The sequence below is a fragment of the Girardinichthys multiradiatus genome, chromosome 19 (assembly GCF_021462225.1).
Source record: "Girardinichthys multiradiatus isolate DD_20200921_A chromosome 19, DD_fGirMul_XY1, whole genome shotgun sequence".
Lineage (NCBI taxonomy): Eukaryota > Metazoa > Chordata > Actinopteri > Cyprinodontiformes > Goodeidae > Girardinichthys > Girardinichthys multiradiatus.
The window spans coordinates 20,290,309-20,315,257 of record NC_061811.1 but is presented as its reverse complement, the minus strand read 5'-3'; the positions used below and the strand labels follow the sequence as shown (position 1 = coordinate 20,315,257).

The window sequence follows — 24,949 nt, the reverse complement described above, 5'->3', positions numbered from 1 at the left end:
ATTTAGATAGCGATAAGCAAGGTGCATTTGAACTTTGCTTAACGTTTAGTTCGTGTTTATAAAGCGAAGGTAAGCGGTTAGCCAAGTAAGCTAAAATTGATCATCCTGAACACCTGTAAATGCTTTGATTCTGATCTTAAAGTACGTGGGTTATTGAGCTTGATAAACTTTCAGTTTAAATATGCTTTTTGTTAAAAACATTTTTGCAAATACGTTGTGTTAAAATGTAAACTGAGAGCAGGGAAGAGAAAAAAATCTGAGTTAAAAAAAACAACAAAGCAGTACACCGTAGATTTACCTTAAAAAAACCTAAATTCATTTGATCGTTTAAAATGTAAATGGTTTTATTGTAGTTGTACATGTTTCTGTTTACTAAGTGGCAGTCAAAACGCAGGTTTCAAACATTTTTCAAAATAAAAAGTATGTGGATGGTAAGTATTTCTAGTGCCTATCCTTCAGTACTTGTCTCTGACATGCTGAATATTTACTTCTGGACCAGATTCTCACTGATGGCGACCCATCCTTATATTATTATTGCTTGAAGTTAATCAAATTGTTAGTTTTCCTTCACACATAGCGTTTTGCATGTTAGCTTCTGTTTCTTCACCTCCTTTTTGAGAACTGCCCCACGGATTCTCAATGTTCTCAAAAGAATTGAGATCCAGGTCACATAACAACCCCAAACTCAAGGTATTTTACTGGAATTTATGTGATTGACCAATACAATGTAGTGCACATTGTGAAGTGAGAGGAAAATGACACATAGGTTTTAAAATTTTCAACCAGTGCAAAACTTTGAAGTTATGTACATTTCTGTTTAGCCCCTGATTTAGTAGTTTAATAGTAGAACCACCTTTCACTGCATTTACAGCTGTAAGTCTCAGGAGTATGTCTCTACCAACATTGCAAATCTAGAGAATGATTGTTTTGCCCCTCTAACTTTTCAAAATAGCGAAAGCTCAGGAAGAATGGGTGATGAGTGTCTGTGAACATCAATTTTCAAATCCAAAAATGTCAATTAGATGTAGGTCTTTAACTTTCTAACATTTGAACTTTTTTTTAACCTGAACCAGGGTTGTCCAAAGAACACATCTGATGCAAATAGACGCTTTTTTGTCTTTTTTTAGGGTAAGATTTTCACAGTCAAATTTAAATCTTTTTAAAATCAAAGTTGTTTGGTACAACACAAAGTTTTTGTCTTTTATTAGCTATTTTTAGATTTTAGATAGTTGGACAACAGACATCCAGAGTGGCACATATCTGTTGATGAGAATAGACTACAACACTTTTCTAGACCCACAAAATAGAAAACATTTGTTGTGTGAAAACATAGGAAACTGTAGACCTTTCTGTTCACAAATGTGAAACCCCTTTTATGTTTTGGACATATGGTGATTTACAAATTCCTTTTTAACAAAAATCATAGTACATATAACATTAAAATATTGCTTTTTTAATTCACAGAATTCTATTGTTTTTTTAATTAGAGAAAGATGTTTTAGTTGTGGCCCTAACATACTTTCAACTGACAGTTTTGTCCCACATCTCTAAGATACCACTGATCTAAACCATCCCTTTGTAGCTCAGGCTTGTTTACTGTCATTGTTGTGATTGAAGGTGAACCTTCACCTCAGTCTCAAGGTTTTTGGAGCCTTTTTGGAGGACTGCCATACATTTAGCTCAATCTATCATCCCATAATCTCTGATCACCTTCTTGCTGAATTCTACCTCATGGCACGATGCTTCCATTACCCTGGTTCATCTGGGCACGGTGTGTTCAGGGTGTTAAGTTTTTCTTCACACATAGTGTTTTGATGTGGGCTAAAGATAACATTTAAATGACACTTCTTATTGCTTTCTTTTGGTCTTGGATGTCATTATTAAATTTCTCCATAAAAGCCAGATTTGTGGAGCGCTATTGGTTGTCTTGCTAACAGATTCTCCCACTTGAGCTGTGGATCTCTGCAGCTCCTCGACAGTTACTATGGGCCTCTTAGCCTCTTGATTAATGCTCTCCTTTGTAGGCCTGTCAATGCGCAGGTCTTGGTCAGTTTGCGGTCATGCCATATTCTTTTCATTTTCCCAATGATGGAATGAACACTACTCCATAGGATGTTCAAGGCCTAGGATATTGTTTTATAACCTAACCCTGCTTTAAATTTGTTAATAACTTTCTCCCTGTCCTGTTTGATGGGTTCTGGTGCTGGTTCAATAATGTTCTCCAACATTAGGGTGATAACACAAAAAAATATACAAGGATTTGGGTACAGATACGTTTTCAAAGACCTGCCAGGTCATGGTTAACATCCGTTCTGAAAATGCAAAAGAAAAAAACAAGAAAGCTATTATTTCATGAGCATTATTTAAAGAAATTTGCCACTGGCAGCTCTGTGGCTCTCTAGTAAAGCATTGGTGTAGAAGGGGTTCATTGATGGCTGTTGCATCTTTCTGCAGACCCTGGACTGTGGATACAATGAACAACATGTCGCCTGAGGTTGCGCTGCACCGGATCTCGCCTGAGCTGCGACCACTGCTGTGCAGTGTGGTGAGAAACGGCCGAGTGGGGCTCGACTCCACTAACTGCCTTCGGGTCACAGACCTCAAAACAGGGTAAGGCTGAGTCTGACCCAGCATTCAACACTTCAGTCTCACATTATTAAAGAATTAACAATCTCCAATTCACAGTGATAATGCTCTTTGCAATATAATGCGAATTAGAAAAATCTGAACTTTGTTCATTTAAGAATTTTGTTTAGATGCTTTGGCAGGTTTAATTTTTTGTCTTTTGTGCTTCATATTCAGAAAATAAATTATTAATTTTATTTAGAAAAAATGAGTTTAAACTCAGAATGTTCACAATAATGCGTGGAGTTTTAATTCTACTTATGGTAAGGCTCCATAAATAATAAGATTGGGCAACATTTTTCCTTTCACATTTTCACAACTTTTAGTAAACACAATTTGTTGTGATTTTTTTATGTACCGAGTTGGTGTTTCTGTTAACTTTCCTGTGTTTTATATAACCTTAACGTCCAGATGCACATCTCTAACTCCAGGACCATGCTGCGATCGCTTCAAACTCCACATCCCCTACGCCGGAGAAACCCTTAAATGTAAGTTGGCAAGCGTACTCTGACGTTTCTTTTTTTCAACCAAGATATCCGATGCACTTTATCGATTTTTATGCTATCTTTGGCTTTTCTTACATGGCGGAAATGAATGAAATTACTAGAACTTCCTGTGCCGTGCACAGTTAGTCACATTACAACCACAACCTTTTAATATATTTTGTTGGGATTTTGGATGACAGGATAATAGAAATAGAAGGAAAATAGTATTTTTCAAAATGTATGATAAATAAAAATCTTCCATAATATGTCAACCTGAATAGTGATAAATGTATAAATAAAATAAATTATATTACATAAATTCCAACTGTGTGTAATTTAATCTCTGCTTAATTAAAGCTGTGCTGTGAAGGTCTCAGAGGTTTGTTAGGAAACAGTTGTGAACAAAAATCACAAATTGCAAAGCCACCTGCAAGGCAGCCAAGATGGCCATAGTAACTCTGGAAGACCTGCACTGATCCTCAGCTCAGGTTGGAGAATCTGCACTGCACAAATATTACTTTCATGAAAGAATAGCAAGTAAAAAGTATTTGTTGATAGAAAGGAGGAGGTCCTGTTTACACAGCATGTTTGCATGAGGTTCTATGGTCAGATGAGACAAAAAGTGACATTTTTGGCCAACATGCAAAATCTAAGTGTGACAGAAAACTAAAATTGCCCATTTCCCTTAATACACTATTGTCAAGGTGAGACATGATGGTGGCAGAATCATAGTGTGGGGATGAGGAGAAGACAGTTAGAGATATTTAATGTGACTGCTAAATGTAATCAGTTGCAGTTGCATTGGATTTTATTTTAGGGTTCAAGAATGAAAGGAGCTGAAAAAAATCTGTGCAACACTGTTGATATGTCTATTTCTAGAAAAAAAACCGAGAACCATTTATTTGTTTTTTACACTTCAGTTTGTGTTGGTATATCACATAAAATTGGAATAAAACACATTTACATTTATGGTACAAATGTGAAACAATTTGTATTCATTCAAGGGGTATAAATACTTTTCCAGGGCACTCTAAAGTTTTCTTTTCATAAACATAATTTTTGCATATCAAGTCTCCAGCGGCAGGAAGTTAGGGTCAGCTAAGCCTCTTCAAGGGATTTAAATCAGGCTTCTTTGTTATTTCAAATGTAGCTATATGTTCCTAAATTAAACACCAGCAAAGTATCATACATTTAAAGGAAATCACTTGCAGTCTAATCATTCTGATAACACAGCATGGTGCATTTTGATTCAACTTTTATCAGCTATTTTTGCGCTGAAATTGAATCACTTGTTTTCAGGTTTCCGTCTGTGCTCAGGTTAATTGATTTATTGTTTAAGCAACAGGTCTGCTGTCTGAGAAGAGAATGTAATGATTCAAACAATTTTACTTTTGTTGTGTCTTTCCAGCTTTGATTAGTGCAATGGGATGTTGCATCAAGTCGGTTTAAAGTAGGTTTTACAGAACTGCAGATTGAAACCTAAACAACAGAAAATCCTTCCTGGAATCTGTCAACTTAAATTAGATGAGTAATGATCTGCTTATTGAGTAAAACATTACCAGGAAATTTCTAGTTGTTTGTGAATCTTAACTTTTACTGGAAGGGTCTTGGACTTCTCCATCAAGTGTCCACATCTGAGACTTTCCTCAGTGAGCAAGCCTCATGGAGAATATAAGTCAAATTAAATCGATTTCAACCTGTTCTCACTGGAGTTATGATGACTCACAGGATGTCAGGCTTTTGTGCGCACACATCTAAGAAGGTCGGCACTTATTGTTTGTTGGCCTTTTGCTTTGCAGATAGAAAATCTTTACCTGAGTTTAAACTTTGAGAAAGTTTCAGAGAATAAAGTTTCAGTTTAGCTTGTAACAAAGCATTTTTACGCCATCGATATTTCACTTTCATCTGGTCTTCAGTGGGGACTGTAATTCATTACCTCACCTACTCCTTACATTCATTGTGCCATAAGTCAGAAATGTGGGTCAGAGCCGTGTAGCAGGTTTTTGTGGCTGATCTGACATAGATATTCTCTTGAAAGAGATGCCCACACCTTTCCGTTCTTTTTAGAACAAAAGCAGAAGCCTTTAAAAGGTAGGTCCTTGCATCACATCCGAATGGCATAGGTTCAGAACAATAAGGTTTGTTTGTAGAGTCATTTTGATACAGAGGTGGAAAGAAAGTATGTGGCAAAAATAAAGAAAGTAGGTTTTGCTTGACTCTCAAAATGTGGCCCAGACTGAAATGACTACGACCTGTGGCAGGAAGTTGTGGCTACGCTTGAGGAATCTGTGTGCGTGACGTATAAAACCCCTGCAAATTATTATTCAAAGACCAAACATTGTTTGTTGCCAGATCTGTTGGCTGATTCTTTATCCTTATCAGCTGTGTTACCTCCTTCCTCACAATTATGCACCTCTTTCAATGTTTGTGTATTTTTGACCTACGTGTGAAATGTTGACACTAGTTACGCATTTAGTGCAGATAAGAAATAGGAAAAATAAGAAAAGCTGGAAACTCACCTGAGGTTGCCGGCGGTTAAAAATAGCAAGGAGAGGAATTACAGCCAAAATACCGCAAGGATTTTATAGGAGACAGACCGGGAGTGATTAAGAGAAGGTTAATGCTGTTTCTGCAGACATGAGATGCTGCAGCGGTACATGCATGAGCCAAAACAATGCAAAGCCTGAGCTGATTGAGCAGCCGACCTCCTGGGTGACTCAGATTGCTATGTTTTGGTTATTATGTAAGAAGAGACAAGTCTTCTGCAGGTGTTTAGCAGATAAATTCATTTTCTGTGGTGTTTTTATACTTTTGGACTTTGTTATTATTTTCATTGATCAATTTTTATTGTCATATGCAAATAGGAACTAACAGCATGGGGTCTCTCTGAGCAGCTGTTTTGAAAATGTTCCTAACCTCTGTCCTTTGTGACTAGAAATCTAACAGAAATGGGCTGAGAATTGTTATTGTCTTTCGTCATTTATTATAAGATTGAAGTACATGTGTATGAAGTACACATTTTCCTCAAGCACCCTGTGAAACACAGTAGAACTCGCTGATGAATCTGTGATGGTGAACTGACCAGGTCCTGCTGCAGCAACGCCAGGGTTCTCGCCAGTGCATTTCAGCGTAGCGACCCCCTACACTGAAAATTGTCACCGCTACGCTGAAATATAGGCCGACATTTTTCATGAGCGTATCGGCTCTTTGACTGACATCTGTGGGATCCCTCTGTGTGGCTTTTATGTCGGCTGCAGCGCATGCGCCGAGTCTGTTCCTGCTTCCTTTCACCCTATGCGACCGCTAATGGTAAAGCTTTCTAAAAAAAACCTGGTGAGAACCCTGAATGCTTTCCTATACCATGACACTTCCACCTCCGTGCTTCACAGTTGGTCTGATGTGTTTTTTTTGTTTGTTTGTTTGTTTGTTTTGTTTTGGCTGATGCCAAACATCGAACCTCTTCTGCTGTCCAAATAATTCAATTTTAAACTTATGTTTCCAAAGAACATTATTCCAGAAATCCTGTTTTTTGTCTACGTTCTCTCTGGCAAACATCAGTCTGGCCTTCATGTTTTTCTGAGAGAACAAATGTTTCCTCATTGAACACCTCACAGTGAACTTAAGCCTGTGCTGTCTCTTTCTGATTGTACAGGTATGCATTTTCACAGCAACGGTTAGAAGAGTTATAGCTGTACGTCTTGTGATGACATTTTAGGGTTTTCTGTGACTTCTTTTTACATCTTACGCTCCGCTCCTAGGGTGATCTGAGCATGTTGGTATTTTTTGAATGTCCAGCAGAATGGCTGATTTTATATTCTTTTGAGACCTTTTTATATCCCTTACCAGACTGTCTGTGGCCCTCTTTCTGAAGGCCACAGACAGCACTTTGAATCTTACCATGGTTTTTACTTTCACTGTAACAGTCTGGAGCACACCAAACAACATTTCTGAGGTTTAAACAGGGCAAACCGTCTTCAGTCATGTACTGTCATTTTAAGGTTTGAGATCCTTGCATTATTTTACCAGGAATAATTTGTACATATTTTTTAAATAACTGCTGCTTATCCATTTTAAATTGAAGTACTTAGATTATTTGCACAGCTTTGTTTGAACTTTTGCGTGGGACCGCTGTATTTACCTCAAAGTTAGCATACCACGAAAAGCTCTTACAAGTCCATGCCTTTTAGAAATGTATGAATTTGACAAAAATGAATAAGAATGTCATCTTTTCCATTCTGTCATTGAAAACATCAACACTATTTTCTTGTTACTTTGGTAACGGTGTTTTGAATTGAAGATGAAAACAAGCTGTGCTTAAGTCCCAAACAGAAAAAGAAGAATCTGTTGGTAGAATGTGCTTCTCAGTCAGGCATCTTCATTGTAGTCTGTTTAAACAAAGCAGCCAATAAAGGCCTGAGTTATAACCTGTAAAGTTTGCACTTGAAGACCTCCATTCCCCCTGTGGAGCCTAGCCAGGAGTTTGTTACAGATTTTAAACACATCCTCTTGTTTCCTCGTTTGACTCTGCCCACTGGAAAAAATGCTTCCACATGTCGACGTTTATCAGGCGTTTGCTGGAAGCAGAAAAAAGCAGAAGAGGAGCGTATTGCAGCACATAAATAGAATTGTGTAACATAACGTCACAACACTGTGAAACAGCCCAGGCAGAGTGTGCTTGTGGTTGTGTGGTCGTTTTCTTTCCAGAGCAGCAGTCTTTAGCATTGGATTATATTTTGTCATACTGGTGGTCAGATTGATTTTGGATGTCTAAGAAAATAGACATGCAGAAAGGAATAATGGGGAAAAATGTGGTTTAACCGTAATCCATGTCGAAGTCATTGACAAAAACAATGTGACCAAATTCTTAAAGAACAAACAGATTTACTTTTTAGGTTTTTATTGATTACACTGAGGAATCAGTTACTATGAAGCCTGGCAAAAGAAAAAGGAACTCTTTACCTTATTGACCTTTCTGAGATGTTCCGATCTGATTGAATCCTTGTCAACCGGAGAGGTTTAATCATCGAATGGTCATGTTCTGGTGTCTTGAGAAGATGGAGCAGATTATGGATCAGGCTTTCTCAGCATAATAAGTGCATGACTTCATTTGAACTCTCACCTATAGTCCTGAGATCTGGTCCATTGTCGAGGACAAGTGGCTGAAACGAGATTCCTAAATAAGCAGTGGGGTGCTGTCTTTGAGATGAGATGAAGAACTCCATCATCAGGGTGTGGGGGCTGGTTGAAGTGGAGCTGCTGGTTTGGGCATCAGAATGCCTCCCGTTGATAGAGGGTCTGGATCGTGTCAGAACAAACAGGTTCCCCTCCTGGACTTGACTTGTATTGAACATAAATCAGTGGAAGACTACTTTTTTATGTTTTTAAATCTGTTGCATCATTGAATATTTTCTTAGATTCATGTTTCATTTGACAAACAAACTTCTTTCAAATTTTTAGTCAGTAGCTTAAAACAAGGAAGGCGACAGTTGTTGCCCATGTCCTGGATACAGCTGTTTGTGTTGGCTCCTAAAGCCCTGGCTCCAGTGCCAGGATCTCGCCCAACGTATGGATGGGCTTTGCTTCACAAACTTCATACTTTTTCCTTAAAACTCAACTTTCCTATATAATGCTTGGATACAGCGCTCCTGTGACTAACCCTGTATGTGGAGAACGCCAATGACTGTCTGCTGGACAAATGTCAGTTCAGCAGTCTTCCCCATGATTGTGTTGACCAGATGTGTCCAAACATTTTGTCATGTAGGCCAAAACTGTCAAGTTGCAAGTTAAAACTGAACCTGTAATATTTGAAAGAATGTCTGATTGTTGAAGAAATGGGATCTCTAAATCGAATGAAAAGGATTTTTGCACAAATTCCTCATTAAAAGAAAGCCATACAATTTTCTTTTTGTTGAAAAATTGTGGCTGAGCAACAAGAACTGGATATGGTCACTTTTTTTTCAGAAATGCTTGCTGTATTTAGCCAAGTGAAATTAATAGATCTTCCCAAGCATGCCTTTGTGTAAAGATCATATTTACTGTTAAATGAAAGTGAAAGCAACCAAAGCTCAAAGTCATATTGGACAGCTCTGATGTACAAAGTGAAATGGCCATAACATTACAATCCCGTTTTTCAACAGATCTGATGTAATGTTGAAATGTTCTGATCTCTGTGGGTTTTTTTTATCACCTGTAAGTCATCACAATTAACTGAAATAAACACTTAAGTACCACACCGTGTGTGTCTGTGTATATGAATCTGTTAATGAGTTTCACTTTTGAATACATGAACTATTTTTATTTACTTTAAGATGGTTTGCTGTTTACTTATTGCATCCTTTTCACTTGTTTTGACAATGACACCATATGGCCGTGAAATCTTATTGTAATTCTATCACTTCTGTCAAACATTCACTCATTTTAGCATCCTCACAGGTATTTCTTTTGTAACCACGGTTTATTTTCACCACGTTTAAGATGGCACATTGTACTCCTGGTTGGTATTTTGCGGGATTCCCTCTCTGATCAAGCAGCCTTAATTCACTTCATTTGTTGTTTCTTTTTTTCTTACCTGGGGATCAAGTAATTTACCTACAGTGCTGTTTCACACCAACTTTTTGTTCTTAAAGGAACTGATTTTCTCTGCAATTTCACACTTTGTGTGACCTTTATTTACCTTTTTAAGGCGTGGCACATGTAGAATATTTGCCCCACCTACACCCTCGGTAAAACCTCTTCACCTGCAGATTACCTGCCCTGCCCTGTCAGCACAGTCATCAACACAGAGAGGTTCACATTCCCTTTTCTGCCTGGACTCTGATTACCTGGTTTGCTTAATAGAGTCATGCAGTTGTTTGCATTATGACTTGGATAAATATCAGCCCATTCATTATGGGTTAAAATAGCAGAAATAATTAAGTTATTATGTTTGCAAAGATAAGGATACAGTATGCATTTAATGCTGCACAAAACATTCATTTTCAAAAACTGGACATTGTTTAAATACTGTCAGAATGTTTCAGACACAGCTTGTCATGTTTCATCAGATTCTTGCCCTAAAATTACAGAAACTAACTCTACTGAAAATGACTGAAAGCATTTTCTGCGCTGTTGTTTCAGGGGATATCATTTTCAATGCGCAGTATCCCGAATTACCTCCAGATTTCATTTTTGGTGAAGATGCAGAGTTTCTTCCTGAGCCTTCTGAACTACCCGTGAGTAAAATCTTCCTTTTTTTTTGCTGTCAAAATGTGAATCTTTAGCTCCTCAGATGGTTTTTGGTTCCTTCATTTTCTAAAAGCCAGACCCTTATAAAGTAAAAGTAATCTCCATGCAACTCTTTCTTTTATAACACAGTAAACGTTGTTTTGCTTTCAGATATTTCTGTAAGTTTGTTTCTGTAAAGCTGTGACTCACAGTAGCTTAAACAGGGCTAATGAGCTGTAATGTCTCTTGCAAGAAAGGGAACACAAATTACGAATACATGTTTATTACTCGTATTTGTCTGTAATTGCTTGTCATGTTGGTGTTAATAGACCGCATACAGGAAATGCACCTGAAATTCTTCGTATTTATATCATCTTTATTTGATCTGTTTTCTGTTAATATTTGTTTTTCAAGAATCCAAGAATAATAAAATTACTATTTCTAATCAGAAAATGACAACTGAAACAATTAACAGGGGAGCTGAATGAGTCGGCATTATTAATTTTGCCTTGCAAAGGTTTTTTACCCCTTGACCTTTTGTGCATTTAATGTGACAGCCACAAATTTCACAAATTACAAGACTTTTATGTGATAGGACAACACAAAGTAGTACATGACAGTGAAAAGGAAGAAACATTATAGATGATTAAATACAAATAAAACTTTCAAAAAGTTGACTGTATATTTTGATTCAACACCTTTTGAATTTGATACCACTTAAATACAATCCATTATAATTGGAGTTCATGGACACCTAATTAGTAAATAGAGTCCACCTCTGTGTAATTTGATCATGGTATAAATGAGCTCTGAACAAAATGAAACATTTTGGTCAACATGCAAAACGGCCACCCGTGGGAGGAAACTGACACTGCACATCATCCAGAGCACAACACCTCCATTGCAAAACATGGTGGTGGCAGCATCATGCTGTGGTAGTGCTTTTTTTAAATCGGGGAAAGAAAAGTTGGTCAGAGTTGATGGGAGGATGGAAGGAGCTAAATATGGGGTAATCCTTCAAAAGGCTATTAGAGGTGGCAAAAGACTCGAGACCGAGGAGGAGGTTCACCTTCCTGTGGCTGCCTTTAGTGGGACCAACATGTTGACTGAAGCACTTTGTTTAGTACTGTGTGTTTGTAAAAGATTTAGTAAAACCTCAGAAAATATTTCTTTTTACTGCGGGTATCCCTAGGTTTTATATGCAGGGAAGACAAGAAACCTGTATGATTGTATGTTGTTAGTGCTGTTCATGCCAGCAGTATGCAAATGCACATATCGAGCCCTTATTTTGCATCCAAAATAAGGGCTCGATGGGAGGGAAAACATGCGATTGCGATATTGTTGTTTTCTTTTCCATGATCACATTGTTCGCACCCCTGCCTGCTAGCTTTAGCATCTCAGTCACTAAAATCTGTATTGTGTTGCCATCAATGGCAGCCATCAACTGGCCAAATCTCTCTTTGACATGGACTGGGCTAATGAATGGCATTTAAATTATAGGGACGGACCAAATACAATACTATTTTGCAGAGTTTGTGTGATTGCTGCCGTACGACATATCTGGAAAGAAGATGATGATCGCTCAGGAAGTGGCTAAATTGAGAGCAAAATTTTGTTTAATGCAATTGTTTTGCAGTTGCATCTCCATACTGAGAATTCGCTGCACATGTCCTCTCAGTCATATGTATTTTAATTAAGTTTTTGGTTTGTTGTGATCAAATGTTTTAAATGTTGAGGGGAAAAAAACACATCTAAGCACTTCGTAATGTTACAAAAAGTTTCTAGAGCTAGAAAATGAGAGCTCTGTTGGTCTGGTTGTGGCATCCTCAGGCACAACCAACTGAAAGGAACCACAAAATATCTCCTTTTGAAATGTAATACGCACGATATATATAAAGAAAATTGCGTTTTTGTTAGTTTTTTTTCTACAAGATCATAAAAAAATATGTTAAAACTGTATTTGATTCCTAAATTGTTTATTTATCAAAACTATACAGGATCATTAAGAAGCCTTGCTTTCATGTACAGTCAATAATCATTTATTTCAGGAGCAGAGATGACGTCACACCATGTGATGGAGAGCAATCTTTGTTTCAAAGCAAAATGATAAACAATTCTGTCTATAGCATCTTAACCTGGCATTTAGTCTGGTTAGTGCCGTAAGCATTCGTAGCAGCAGTCACTTTTGTATTCCCTGCAGGGTTAGCAGATCTGTAGTTTAAAGAGATTAGATTTAGAAAATGCTGCCAAAATTCCCAGTCCTCTAGCATGTCACAGTTGGGGTCTTCAAACTAATGAAACAGAGCAACCTTTCTGTTAGATGTTCTGCTGACGCCTAGCTTCCTGCTGTAGAAACACAGTTTCGTTTCTAGAAGGTTCTTACAGCTCCACTGGTTCCAAGTTTTTAAGCACCCTCAGAAAACTGAAAATGGGTAACTTTGACTCTTCTTCACTCAGTAACAACATCCCCAAGAAGAGTGTTGTCAGTGTGATCTGCTACTGCTTATGTATGGTGCATTCACAGACTGCAAGAAGTTCAGCTGAAGTGAGTTTTTTTTTGTTGTCTCTGCAGGAGGCAGTAAGCTCTACATTCAGAAGTTCAGGAAGCACAGAAGTTTCCTAACATTTTGTTTTACTATTTGAAGCATCCAAACATCCCCAAACCAATCCTGTACTCCTGTTTTTCTGTCTACAACAAATCCTCACTGGTTCAGCCGCTCTGATGTTTTTGCAGTCCATGCTGGGTTTGGGGGAAAGCCTTACCACTCAACTTGTCACTTTTGTTTGTTATTTTCAGCGGCCAAATGGAAATTCTTTAATTGAATTGTTTTAATAAGCGTTTGACTGGCTTTTCATCAGAAATACAGTGCTTGCGAAAGTATTCGGCCCCCTTGAACTTTTCAACCTTTTGCCACATTTCAGGCGTCAAACATAAAAATATAAAATTCTAATTTTTTGTGAAGAATCAACAACAAGTGGGACACAATCGTGAAGTGGAATCAAATTTATTGGATGTGTCAAACTTGTTTAAAAAATAAAAAACTGAAAAGTGGGGCGTGCAATATTATTCGGCCCCCTTGCGTTAATACTTTGTAGTGCCACCCTTTGCTGCAATTACAGCTACAAGTTGCTTGGCGTATGTCTCTATCAGTTTTGCACATTGAGAGACTGAAATTCTTGCCCATTCTTCCTTGCAAAACAGCTCGAGCTCAGTGAGGTTGGATGGAGAGCATTCGTGAACAGCAGTCTTCAGCTCTTTCCACAGATTCTCAATTGGATTCAGGTCTGGACTTTGACTTGGCCATTCCAACACCTGGATACGTTTATTTGTGAACCATTCCATTGTAGATTTGGCTTTATGTTTTGGATCATTGTCTTGTTGGAAGATAAATCTCTGTCCCAGTCTCAGGTCTCTTGCAGACTCCAACAGGTTTTCTTCCAGAATGGTCCTGTATTTGGCCCCATCCATCTTCCCATCAATTTTGACCATCTTCCCTGTCCCTGCTGACAAAAAGCAGGCCCAAACCATGATGCTGCCACCACCATGTTTGACAGTGGGGATGGTGTGTTCAGGGTGATGAGCTGTGTTGCTTTTACACCAAACATATCGTTTTGCATTGTGGCCAAACAGTTCAATTTTGGTTTCATCTGACCAGAGCACCTTCTTCCATATGTTTGGTGTGTCTCCCAGGTGGCTTGTAGCAAACTTTAAATGAGACTTTTTATGGATATCTTTGAGAAATGGCTTTCTTCTTGCCACTCTTCCATAAAGGCCAGATTTGTGCAGTGTACGACTGATTGTTTTCCTATGGACAGACTCTCCCACCTCAGCTGTAGATCTCTGCAGTTCATCCAGAGTGATCATGGGCCTCTTGGCTGCATCTCTGATCAGTCTTCTTCTTGTTCGAGATGAGAGTTTAGAGGGACGGCCAGGTCTTGGTAGATTTGCAGTGGTCTGATACTCCTTCCATTTCAATATGATTTGTTGCACAGTGCTCCTTTGGATGTTTAAAGCTTGGGAAATCTTTTTGTATCCAAATCCGGCTTTAAACTTCTCCACAACAGTATCTTGGACCTGCCTGGTGTGTTCCTTGGTCTTCATGATGCTCTCTGTGCTTTGAACAGAACCCTGAGACTATCACAGAGCAGGTGCATTTATACGGAGACTTGATTACACACAGGTGGATTCTATTTATCATCATCAATCATTTGGGACAACATTGGATCATTCAGAGATCCTCACTGAACTTCTGGAGTGAGTTTGCTGCACTGAAAGTAAAGGGGCCAAATAATATTGCACGCCCCACTTTTCAGTTTTTTATTTTTTAAACAAGTTTGACATATCCAATAAATTTCATTCCACTTCACGATTGTGACCCACTTGTTGTTGATTCTTCACAAAAAATTTGAATTTTATATCTTTATGTTTGAAGCCTGAAATGTGGCAAGAGGTTGAAAAGTTCAAGGGGGCCGAATACTTTCGCAAGGCACTATAGGTGAGATGTGTAGTTTTCAGGTATCAATATTTTTCGCTCTTATTAACACACTATATGAGCAGAAAGACAACTATTTCTTGTACGTCTGAGGATATTCAGAGACTTTTGTTTACTTACTGCTGCCATGTTGTCCGGAGCTATTTTTGCAGCAGACAAACTCTGTGAAGCTAAATTCCCCTGCTTGTGTCAGAGTCTGGTAGAAGACGAGGGCAGAATTGCTCACCGTCTCATGAATCCAGCTGTGCACATAAGGGGAAGTACCTCTGCTGAGCCAGTGCTTGGCAGCCTATCACTTGTTTATTTTCTCACTTATACTCTCGCTGTGTTTCGCACTTCACGCTTTCATAATCTTTCTTCATCTGGCTTTTTCTGCCTGAAATCATCCTCCCTCTCCCCTCCTTTTTTTCCTGTAGATTTTCAGTAAGGACATCCCCTTTTCAGTATGAAAACCTGTGGATTCCAAGCAGCTCCATGTCTCCTGGAAATTTTTTTAACTTTAAAACCAGACGTCTGCACAAGATAAATGTATGTTTTTCTTGTTAAAATAAAAAAGGCACGTTGATGAATGCCATAAGATACAGTCGAAGAGTGACTCCATGAAGAGTAATCTACATAAAGAAGGACTCACAGGGAGTGTGTTTGTGGCCTTTGTCATCCAGCGGGGGTAAACATTAGGCTAATTTTAGGTCCTCTGTCACCGGCTGCTGGAATTCTTGATGTCTCAGCGAGAAAATTGCTCTTGTTTACAGCCAGCCAAGGGTATCATTAGCTCCTCTGTTTAGGCCTGTGTTTTTCCCTGCTGTCACCAGGACCCGGCAAGGTTTGTTATCCGCGTTTCTGTTTGGACAGAGAAATGTGTTGTTGCTACAATGAGAGGGGCAGGACACGACACATGGCACTCTGAATGGGTAACTGGCTGTTGTTTGAAATTGGATAAAAAAATCTTAATAAATATGTTTGCAAAAAGGTTGTGTTACCTAAACATGGTCAGTGCTTTAAGGCTTGTAGTTTTATTTGTGTTTCTTGCTTTAAAGGTTTTGCCACGTGGGAACTGGCCACCACTCAGCTCAGTATGGCTTTTCCTGACACTGCAGACATTTTATCAAACATGCATCAAGGTCACGAGAATGGCTCAAAAATGTCTTTATACTTACACTGTGTTACAAACAAAAATGTATGAGAAACATTTGTTTGTCGGGAAATATCTTTCAATGTGTCCTTGTTACATAGCTGAACAAACTCACTGACATTAATAAGGAAGAACCAAGAAGAAACCTATGTTTGCTGCGTTTGTGGGCGTGCAATAAAGAGACCAAAGGAGTCCATGTACAGTTTAGCCCAAAATTATTCATATGCCTTGCACATTTAGGTTAAACGTAATATTTTATACTTTTAACAACATGTTTTTTTATTAACATTTCTGAGCAGCCCAGCAAGAATCCTGACATGAAAATCTGTGGGGGTAGCTAAAGATTAGGGTGATGGCAAGGAGGCCTTGAAGTTTATTACCAAAGATAATTCATCAAAAATACCAGTATAAACATGCAAAAAGATGGTCAGCAATTATAAGAAGGGTTTAATTGCTATAAAGATGTTTCCATTAATAATTTATTTAAAAAATATCTTAATAAATAGATTCCCTTTTTTATTTTAACAAATCTTTCTCTTTCATCTTTTTATTGTTGTTTGAGTGGTGACCGTCTCATTTACTGTCGGAAACAAATTTCTTGGTTAAATATGAATAACTTTAAATCTAAAAATGCCAGAATGGTTAAATGATTTTGAGCTTAAGTGTAAACTGATAAAGAACCAAGGTTCTGAAAATACTGATACCAAAGGTTCTTGTTTTTCTTCAGCGGACTATTTGTCAAACTACCATGAGCTGACTTGTTTCGAGACAGAGGGAAAATAGCATTCGAGATAGCTGCTATCTCCAGCTTGACTAGTTGACACTAGCTGTTACACACAGTTCCTTTAAGATCAGTCAGTCATTTTCTGCTTATTCCATAGTGGGTCGCGGGGGAGCTGGTGCCTATCTCCAGCAGTCTTCGGGCGAGAGGCAGGGTACACCCTGAACAGGTCACCAGTCCATCGCAGGGCAACACACAAACAACCATGCACACACTCATTCATACACCTAAGGGCAATTTAGAGTTACCAATTAACCTAACAGGCATGTCTTTGGACTGTGGGAGGAAGCCGGAGTACCCGGTGAGAACCCACGCATGCACGGGGAGAACATGCAAACTCCATGCAGAAAGACCCCCGGTCGGGACTCAAACCCAGGACCTTCTTGCTGCAAGGCAACAATGCTACCAACTGCGCCACCGTGCAGCCTCCTTTAAGATCATTAATGGGAAAAAAAAGCTGAAAAGGAAGATATTTATTGGTCTGACAGGACATGTTTGAATTGTTTTTATTAAAAAAATAAAAAAATAAAAAATGTTTCATCCTTTAAGATCATTAATGAAAGGTCACTTTGTTCTGACCTAAACTACTTAGCAAAAACAACTATTGGGTGTGTGTGGGGGTAGTCATTTCAAGGTTCAAACTTCAGGGCATTAGGGAATAAAAGTCCGAAATACACCAGCTGCATGATGAGAGGCGACATGTCCCACAAATAAACCGTTTACTGCAGAATAGTTCCATGAGCAAAGAAATAAGACATTTATAGAGGTTGACCGTTAGTTGCTGCAGTGCAGAGGCTGACTGGAGGCAGCAGATTGGACTGTGGCTAACTGACTACCAGGGCTGCCCACCTTGGAGTTTCTTTTGTTTATAGATGGTCACTCATGTCAGCCCTAACACGCTACATGGCTCTGATTATATGTTAGTCCTGGTGAAAGTCGTCTGGCGCTTTACCAACTCTATTCTTCCTTTCAAAATGGTGTTTAAGGCTGGACTGCGCCTTTTATGTCAGGATTAAACTAATTTAATAGACTTGATGATTCATTAAACTTCTGTTTTGGAATTTTTTATTTCTGATGTAAAGTGCAAATTTACAAAGTCACTAAGAAAAAGGAAATTGACAGCTTTCATAAAAAAAACTTGACTACCTTGATGCAACAGGAGTAATCAATAAATTAAATTAAAAAAACCATTTCTTGTGATTAAAATACATATATTTAAGCTCTCAGATTGGTTTTCTTTCATCTTTCCTGAGAAATAAAAAAACGATTGGGGGAAATGTTTAAGTGAAAGAAAATTCCATGATTCACTTGAACAAATCTTGTCATCTTAAAGGGGACAGACATATCGTGCTTTTAAATTCTTCCTTTTAACACTTAAATCATTCAGTTGTGGTCTATATAAAGTGGAACTGCAGAGCTTTGTAGCTCCACAGGCCCCTCTTTCACCCCTGTTCTGAGGTGCATCTGAGAACGGAGGTTGCTGAAGAGCTCATCCTTGAAGTAGGGGAAATAGAAATTTACCCACTGATGTGGCCACATTTCCATGAAAAATAAAATGTAACCAGGCACTTCAAAGAGGTTCTGATGCTGGGAGACGGTGTAATGAATTATGTGGGTTAATGCACCCAACAACTGAACATTTAGACTTATCTACTTGCAGCACTGGCATACTTGCACTTGGACTACAAAATCTCAGTGAGAAATAAAATGGTGGATACGCGGTTTGGATTGGCCAGAAGCCCTGACCTTGTTTAGCTGTTCTGCTGTAAATACTGTGACGTAACAGTTCAAAAAATGTAATAGAGACGAGAGAAAACTGAACGGGTTGAAAAATACGACCCAAACAGAATAAGAAGATATCTACGCATCACTTGGAGAGACTAAATTCAGTTTTTCTGAACTCCTACAGATTCCAAGTACAAATGTATTTAGGAGCTAAAAATGTGGATTTTGCATATGTCCCCTTAGAAAGGAAAAACTGGCACTACTTGGTAATGAAACGCTTATTTAAGGTAATCATTGTTGTTGTGAACATTGCTTAAAAAAAGACAAAAAATATGATTTCTTATTAAAACAAATAAAAAAAAACTTCAAGTCTTTCTCTGCTAATGTAAGAAATATGAGTTAATCTCAGATTTAATTTTATTTTTGTGCTTACTCTGATACTGATTACTGTTAACACACAAATGTACAACCACATTTAAAGAAAACCTTATTAAATTTGTAGATTAGACCCCATTGTTAGAAGTTATTAAAGATAATCAAAGGAAGGGAAGTCGAACAGTTAGAGGTCTGGCTGAGGGAAAATAACCAGAAGCAGCATGTTCAAAAACAAGATGAGTATGACTCCTGGAGGTGCTGATCTAAACATACACCTCTTAGTACAGTTAGGATTGCATAAAATGACTCAGACTGCAGATCCCTGAGCTCAAATGGTTGAAGAACACCACTGGGATTGTGAAATGTGTCCTGCAGGGGCTGAACTCTCTGAGAACCAGCATCCTCCCAGCTTTTTACAGAGCTGTAGTTAACAGTGTGTTGACATACTGTATTTCAGCGAGGTACTCCAGCTGCAGCATGGCAGACAACAGGGCCCTGCAATGGATGGTGAGGGGAGCTGAGAAAGTTATCAGTATATTTACTCTTCACTGAAGCCACTGAAGGAACAGGGCTCTGAGGTTTTTCTGCTAATATCAGGTACCTCAACGTCAAAACCCAATGAGCTGCTTTCTTTCTCAAACTGTTAAAATACTCACCTACTGTTAATATGAGATGATGTATTTTGCTTCATTGCACATTTTTTTTTTACTGTTTTGTGTTTAGCTTGTTTTACACTAAACTTTTTGAGGGCTGCTATTACTTGTCATTGTAATTTGTGAAATCCAAAACAATAATTCATGGACATCAGGATTTTCAGTTGACACATAAGTTTTATGAATTTCTTCTTCATTTTCTTACAATTATTTATCACAAACTGCAGCTGCTTTCCTTCAAATAGCTGTACTAGCCTTGAGTCCTGTCAGCAGCAGTACTTGTGTGTGCGCGGATACATAAAAAATCCTGTGGTAGACGACACTATTTCATACCAGAAATCAGGTATGAAGCGAATAAAACCCAAGGTAAAAAAATGATGAATGGGAGAAATAACCAGCATCCATAATTAACCGTCAAATGAGATATTTTCTAAATACTTTTCAACATTTTAAAAGGCCAAAGTGATCTACTGTATAGAAGTAGGTACGTTAGGTGAGGATAAATGGAGGTTTGTAGGCTCTGTAAGGTTTCGTTGGCACCACAGTGACACAAATGCATCTGATTAGCATCTGAAGAGACGACACCCAGGGGGTACTGAAAAAAAACAAAGCTACAGTCTTTTTTTTTTTTTTTTTTCTGAATGCACTCTGTGAACTTAAACACATCTGTCTGCTACGTTTTCCCTGCATAAGTTTTTGTGGAAACATTTAGATGCATATTTAACTCACTAACTCTGTGGCTGCGTGTGTTATTGTGCAACTGAAGATATCTTAACAAAAGAGTCCATTTTGCTTCATCTTGTTACAATCACTTAAATTGTGCAGATAATCTTAATATCTAAATAAATTAAAGCGAGATACAAATAAATAATTAATCCATTTGAAAAACTCAGTTTCCATTTTTAATAAAGGGTGTAAAAAAACAGATTACATTTAGAGTTGCAATTTAAAACAGAGGCCTGTTTATTTTTGGATCTTTCTATTTCCAGTTCAGAAACTCTGCCTTGTTTTGTGGTTTGCTATTTAGTGTACATGAAACTGCAATAAATAGATTTTTTCATAAAGCTGGGCTATGTCAGTTCAAGAGGCAACTAGCTGCTAAATGAAAAACAGCTGTTAATCGTCAACTGTGTTTAGAAATAGATAGAAGTGTAACGAATAAAATTTGGGGGGATTTAAACTAAATGTTTTTAGCTTGATGTAATGTTCCATTGATATACGAGAGGGTATACTTGAAAAGGCTGTTGAACACCTGCGCCTTTTACATCTTCAGTAGAGGTGGTTTTGGTGAGAAACATAGACAAAAATTCTATGACTCAGTCTTATAACATATTTTCTGTCCTGTTTCAACTTTTTGTTCTCATCAGATGTTTCCTGACAACAATTTCCACTCTCCTGGTTGTCAGTAACATCACACCCTAGATCAGCCAGTCAGCCCAAGCCGACTTTGTCTCACAGTGAGAAGAAGTTGGTTTGAACGAGATGTCTTAACCAAACCGGTTACAGGAAAAAAATCAAAATGGCTCGGCCCACGGGTTGCAGGGAAAAATGACCAGAAAGAGAAGAAGGAAATGACAAAGAGCCAAGACAGGAAGGGAGGAAAGGTGGAGAGCAATACTACTTTTAATCTATTACGCAGATAATGTTGCATCACACAGACCCTTGTCAGTAAGTGATGACAGCCCAAATGTCATGTTCTGTACAAGTATTTGGATAAAATGCAAATCTTTTAGAGAAGCCTGATTGTGAAACAGTTTGTTGTTGAAGGTTTACGTTAACACATGCTGCAGCATGTCTTGGTATAGTAATCTCTCTTTTTTTCTTTCTTTTCTTTGGTAAAACCAGTTTATGATTGGGATACACTGGTATGTAATCATGACTTCTCACCACCCATTTCCTTACCTAATTTGCCACTAACTGACCATACACACCGACATGTGCGATGAGTTAGAGATGATGCAATAACAACACAGGATGCATATGAAGCCATAAAAGGTTATCCCAGGCCTTCTGTGGTTTTACACTGTACATCTAAATCAAGTGAGTCGTTGCTTTCTGACAGTTATTTATGTAAACACAGGATTCCTGTACACTTAACTGTCTGGGAAAATATGGAATGATATATAGGATTTATTTAGAAATGGAAGATTATTTAATCTTCACTGCAGATACCATTCAAAAGGAAAGTACAGCGAAGAATGTTTCATAGACCTCCTGTGTTACATCTCCTGGTTGGTCTACGGAGTATAAGGGACAAATAGGCATTTTAGATTTTTATTTTCTGCCATATTTCGACAGACTGGCATCTGGAGAGCTAAGACCAGAAACTACAAACAAACAAACAAAACAACATGAAACTTACCAAACTCCAAGAAAACAAAATATATAAACCTACAAATAACCTGCCTAATAAACACTTAAACAGGAGAACATTGGAGCTAAACAAAAAGCCAACTCTCACCCACAAATGGCAGTCAGACCAAGGGTTTGTGTTGCTACAAAAGAGTTACAAAAGACACTAAAGCCTTCTCAAGCAGACACTGTGTTTGGCAGTGAAATGACCAAAACGTCCAGAACTGCAGCTTCAGTCAGGTCTCTGCGAATTGATGATTGGCTTGACAGCTTAGAAGCATCACCCAATTACAAAGGAGCATTAGGATCCTAAAACGAAGCATAGGACATGATACTTCAGACAAGCAGATGTATTCTATTCACTTCTAAAATTGGAAATAGGATCTTGGAATAACATCAAACCCAACCAAACAGCCATTAAATCAGTCAGATCAGCCATATTTGTATTCTGACCAGGTTAATTCCCATTCATAACACAAGCTAATAGCTATTTACTGTATGTCTTTGCACTTTATACATTCAAATGGAGCATAAAGGAACATGTTTACAAATAGTTTGTACATGTGTCTATGGTTGTGAGAGATCTTATCAGAAGAACTGACAAGATTTCTCTTAGCATGAACTGTGACTATTACTGTTTTTAATGTATTCTAGACTCTGAATTCAGAGTTGGTTAAGAAAAACTCAATTTTCCTGTTAAGTTTTCCGACCTGGAATTTGGACATTTTTACCTCATACAGTGGAAATAAAAAAAACCATTGTTTTTTTCACAACAAAACACAACAAAGGGGAAAGGTTCAGCTCCAGTTGTAGTTCTATCATTTTAAGATGATAGCAGTACAACAACCAACCTATCAACTGACCAATCAACAAATCCACCAACCAGCCTAACGCAGAACAGCCAAGCCCTGGACCAACTAGACCAACCTGCCAACAGATCAACCAACCAGCTCACTCACCAACCCGCCAAGCTAACTGGCAACCAACCAACCAACCCAATAAGACACTCATTCACTCACCAGCAAACCCACCCACTAACCCAACCAATGAAATGTACCAACCTACTAACCAGTTTGTGCACCTTTCATATTTAAAACCTAGCCACTGTGCAAAATAAATACTTTTGTATTTATACTTTAGAAAGTTCTAGGAAAGGACTGAAAAGTGAAAATTTCACTCTGCAAATGTCTAGAATATTGTCATTAAAAGTGTGTTGAAGCATTGGTTTTTGCTGCCCAGTTAAGTGTGAAAAACTATATGTTTTATGGCCTTTCTTTGGTGTTTCTACACTGTGTGCTGTGTTCCATTTGATGAAATCTAAGATGGAAATTTTGTAAACAGAATTGTGCTCATACGAAATTCAATACAACTGAACAATATTTGTCACTTAAGGAAAGTGAAGAGGTAAATGTACTGTGCTGCATGTGCAACATGTAACTTCTTCATTATGTTATTCTGGTTTAAATGTTTTACAGCATGGATATGCATGGCTTTTGGAGAATACAAAGAAAGGGTTAACCACAGAACAAGGGCTTACTATGTATAAACTAAGTGTAAACATGTTTGATAATTAACTGAAAAACCAAATGGCCATTTTGTGTCTGGAAAAGTGTTGCATTTTAATATGGAAAATGTGTACAAAGCATTTATAGGATCCTGCTTGGTCATAGAAAAATCAGGAACATTGGACTGACTGTGGGGCAAAATGTCTAAAGGCGTAACTATATTGTTAAGATTTTTACCTGTCAACTTTAATCATTTAGTTCTCACTTATTTTTTATTAGTGAGCCTAAATGTTAAATAAAATCAAACGTCTTTTCCCACCTCAAAATACAATTTTTTGCCCTTCCACCATGAGGAAGGAGTGAAGAGCTGTTATTTCTAACTGCACCCTTATTTTTTAGTTTCTACTCACCCAATCCTACCATTTATCTGTTCCTCTGTCCCTTTTCTTTGTGTGCAGCACATCATTGCTCTGGTCTAGACTTGCCCAGCGATGCATGCAGCCAGTTAACGTTTTGGGAGTTTCCCAGAATTTAGCATGCTTCTCAGTCTACATAAGCTTGCCGCTGATACTCCAGATTAACCTTGATGGCCTCTCTACATGACTGCAAATGTGTTCCCACTTATCTATACTGCAGTTCTCTGCTGCAAAGATGAGAAGCAGTCTGGAGATTGAAAATTAAAGATTAAAGTGATTAGTGTTTTTACACAAGTTATTTGTGTCAGTTGCAGGCAAAATGATTTGGATTTTTTATGGACATTTTCCCTTTTTTCATTTAGCAATAGGAAGACAGACCTGATAAGCTTGTAGAAATTTCTTTGCATTGTTTTTATATTATTTTTACTTTTTTTCCTTTGTTTCATGATTTGAGAGTGATGGGATGCAACATAGAAGTAATGCAGGATGCAGACTTGAGATCCATAAAGCATTAGTATTATGGCAGTTAGAGAGACAGTTAGTACATTATTACCTGTTGATAATGAAAGATGACCTGTAGATTCTGCAGATGTCAAACTTCTGTTTTTGGTTAACCGCAAATCAAGTCAAGCATTAGATGCATAAATGACAGATTTAGGCTTGACTTGTTAATTTCATGCTGAACAGATACTATTTATGTTTTTACAAACAGAATAAAGATTTCACATTTTAAAAACTGTTTTTAACAGTATAGCTTAAGTGTAGATTAATTTTAACTGGTCTGGGTATTTTAGAGTTTTGACTAAAGCTGAACAAATGTTGTCCATAGAGGTTTAATTGGTGAAAAAGCTCTTTAAACAACATATTCCTAACTGAAAAGGTATTTACATCCATCATTCATTAGGTCTGGTTGAGACTTACATAAACATTATTGTACAAATAGTAACAATTACAGTGAAAGGTTGTGAAAACGACCCCCAGACTTAGCTCGCTAAAAGTTGAGAAAAAAAACCCACATCTGTGATCTGTGACTTATGGCAAAAAATATGATTCCCTTGAAGTGTAACAACCATCATCTGGGGGCGTCCAGCACCTATCCAGGCGTAGTGCCTTGCAATCCTTTTCTTTTCATATTTTACTTATTTAGGGTTTTTTTTTCACAATTTTCAAATGTCACATATACTGGAAATGAAACTACCCACTG

The 24,949-nt window shown here is 37.9% G+C and overlaps 2 protein-coding genes across 2 annotated transcripts in view; one reads left to right on the top strand and one right to left on the bottom strand.

Moving 5' to 3' along the window:
• Window positions 1-5,665, bottom strand: part of rbks (ribokinase) — a 47,250-nt gene extending 41,585 nt beyond the window's left edge. The window contains exon 1 of the mRNA XM_047345096.1: window positions 5,630-5,665. The gene's annotated coding sequence lies outside the window, so the exon portion shown is untranslated. The remainder of the gene's footprint in view (window positions 1-5,629) is intronic.
• babam2 (BRISC and BRCA1 A complex member 2) overlaps window positions 1-24,949 on the top strand; it is a 107,193-nt gene that overhangs the window by 144 nt on the left and 82,100 nt on the right. Inside the window, exons 2-4 of the mRNA XM_047345094.1 lie at window positions 2,455-2,610; window positions 3,037-3,113; window positions 10,227-10,321. Of these exons, the coding sequence (XP_047201050.1) occupies window positions 2,474-2,610; window positions 3,037-3,113; window positions 10,227-10,321 (309 nt within the window). The 5' untranslated portion in view covers window positions 2,455-2,473. The remainder of the gene's footprint in view (window positions 1-2,454; window positions 2,611-3,036; window positions 3,114-10,226; window positions 10,322-24,949) is intronic.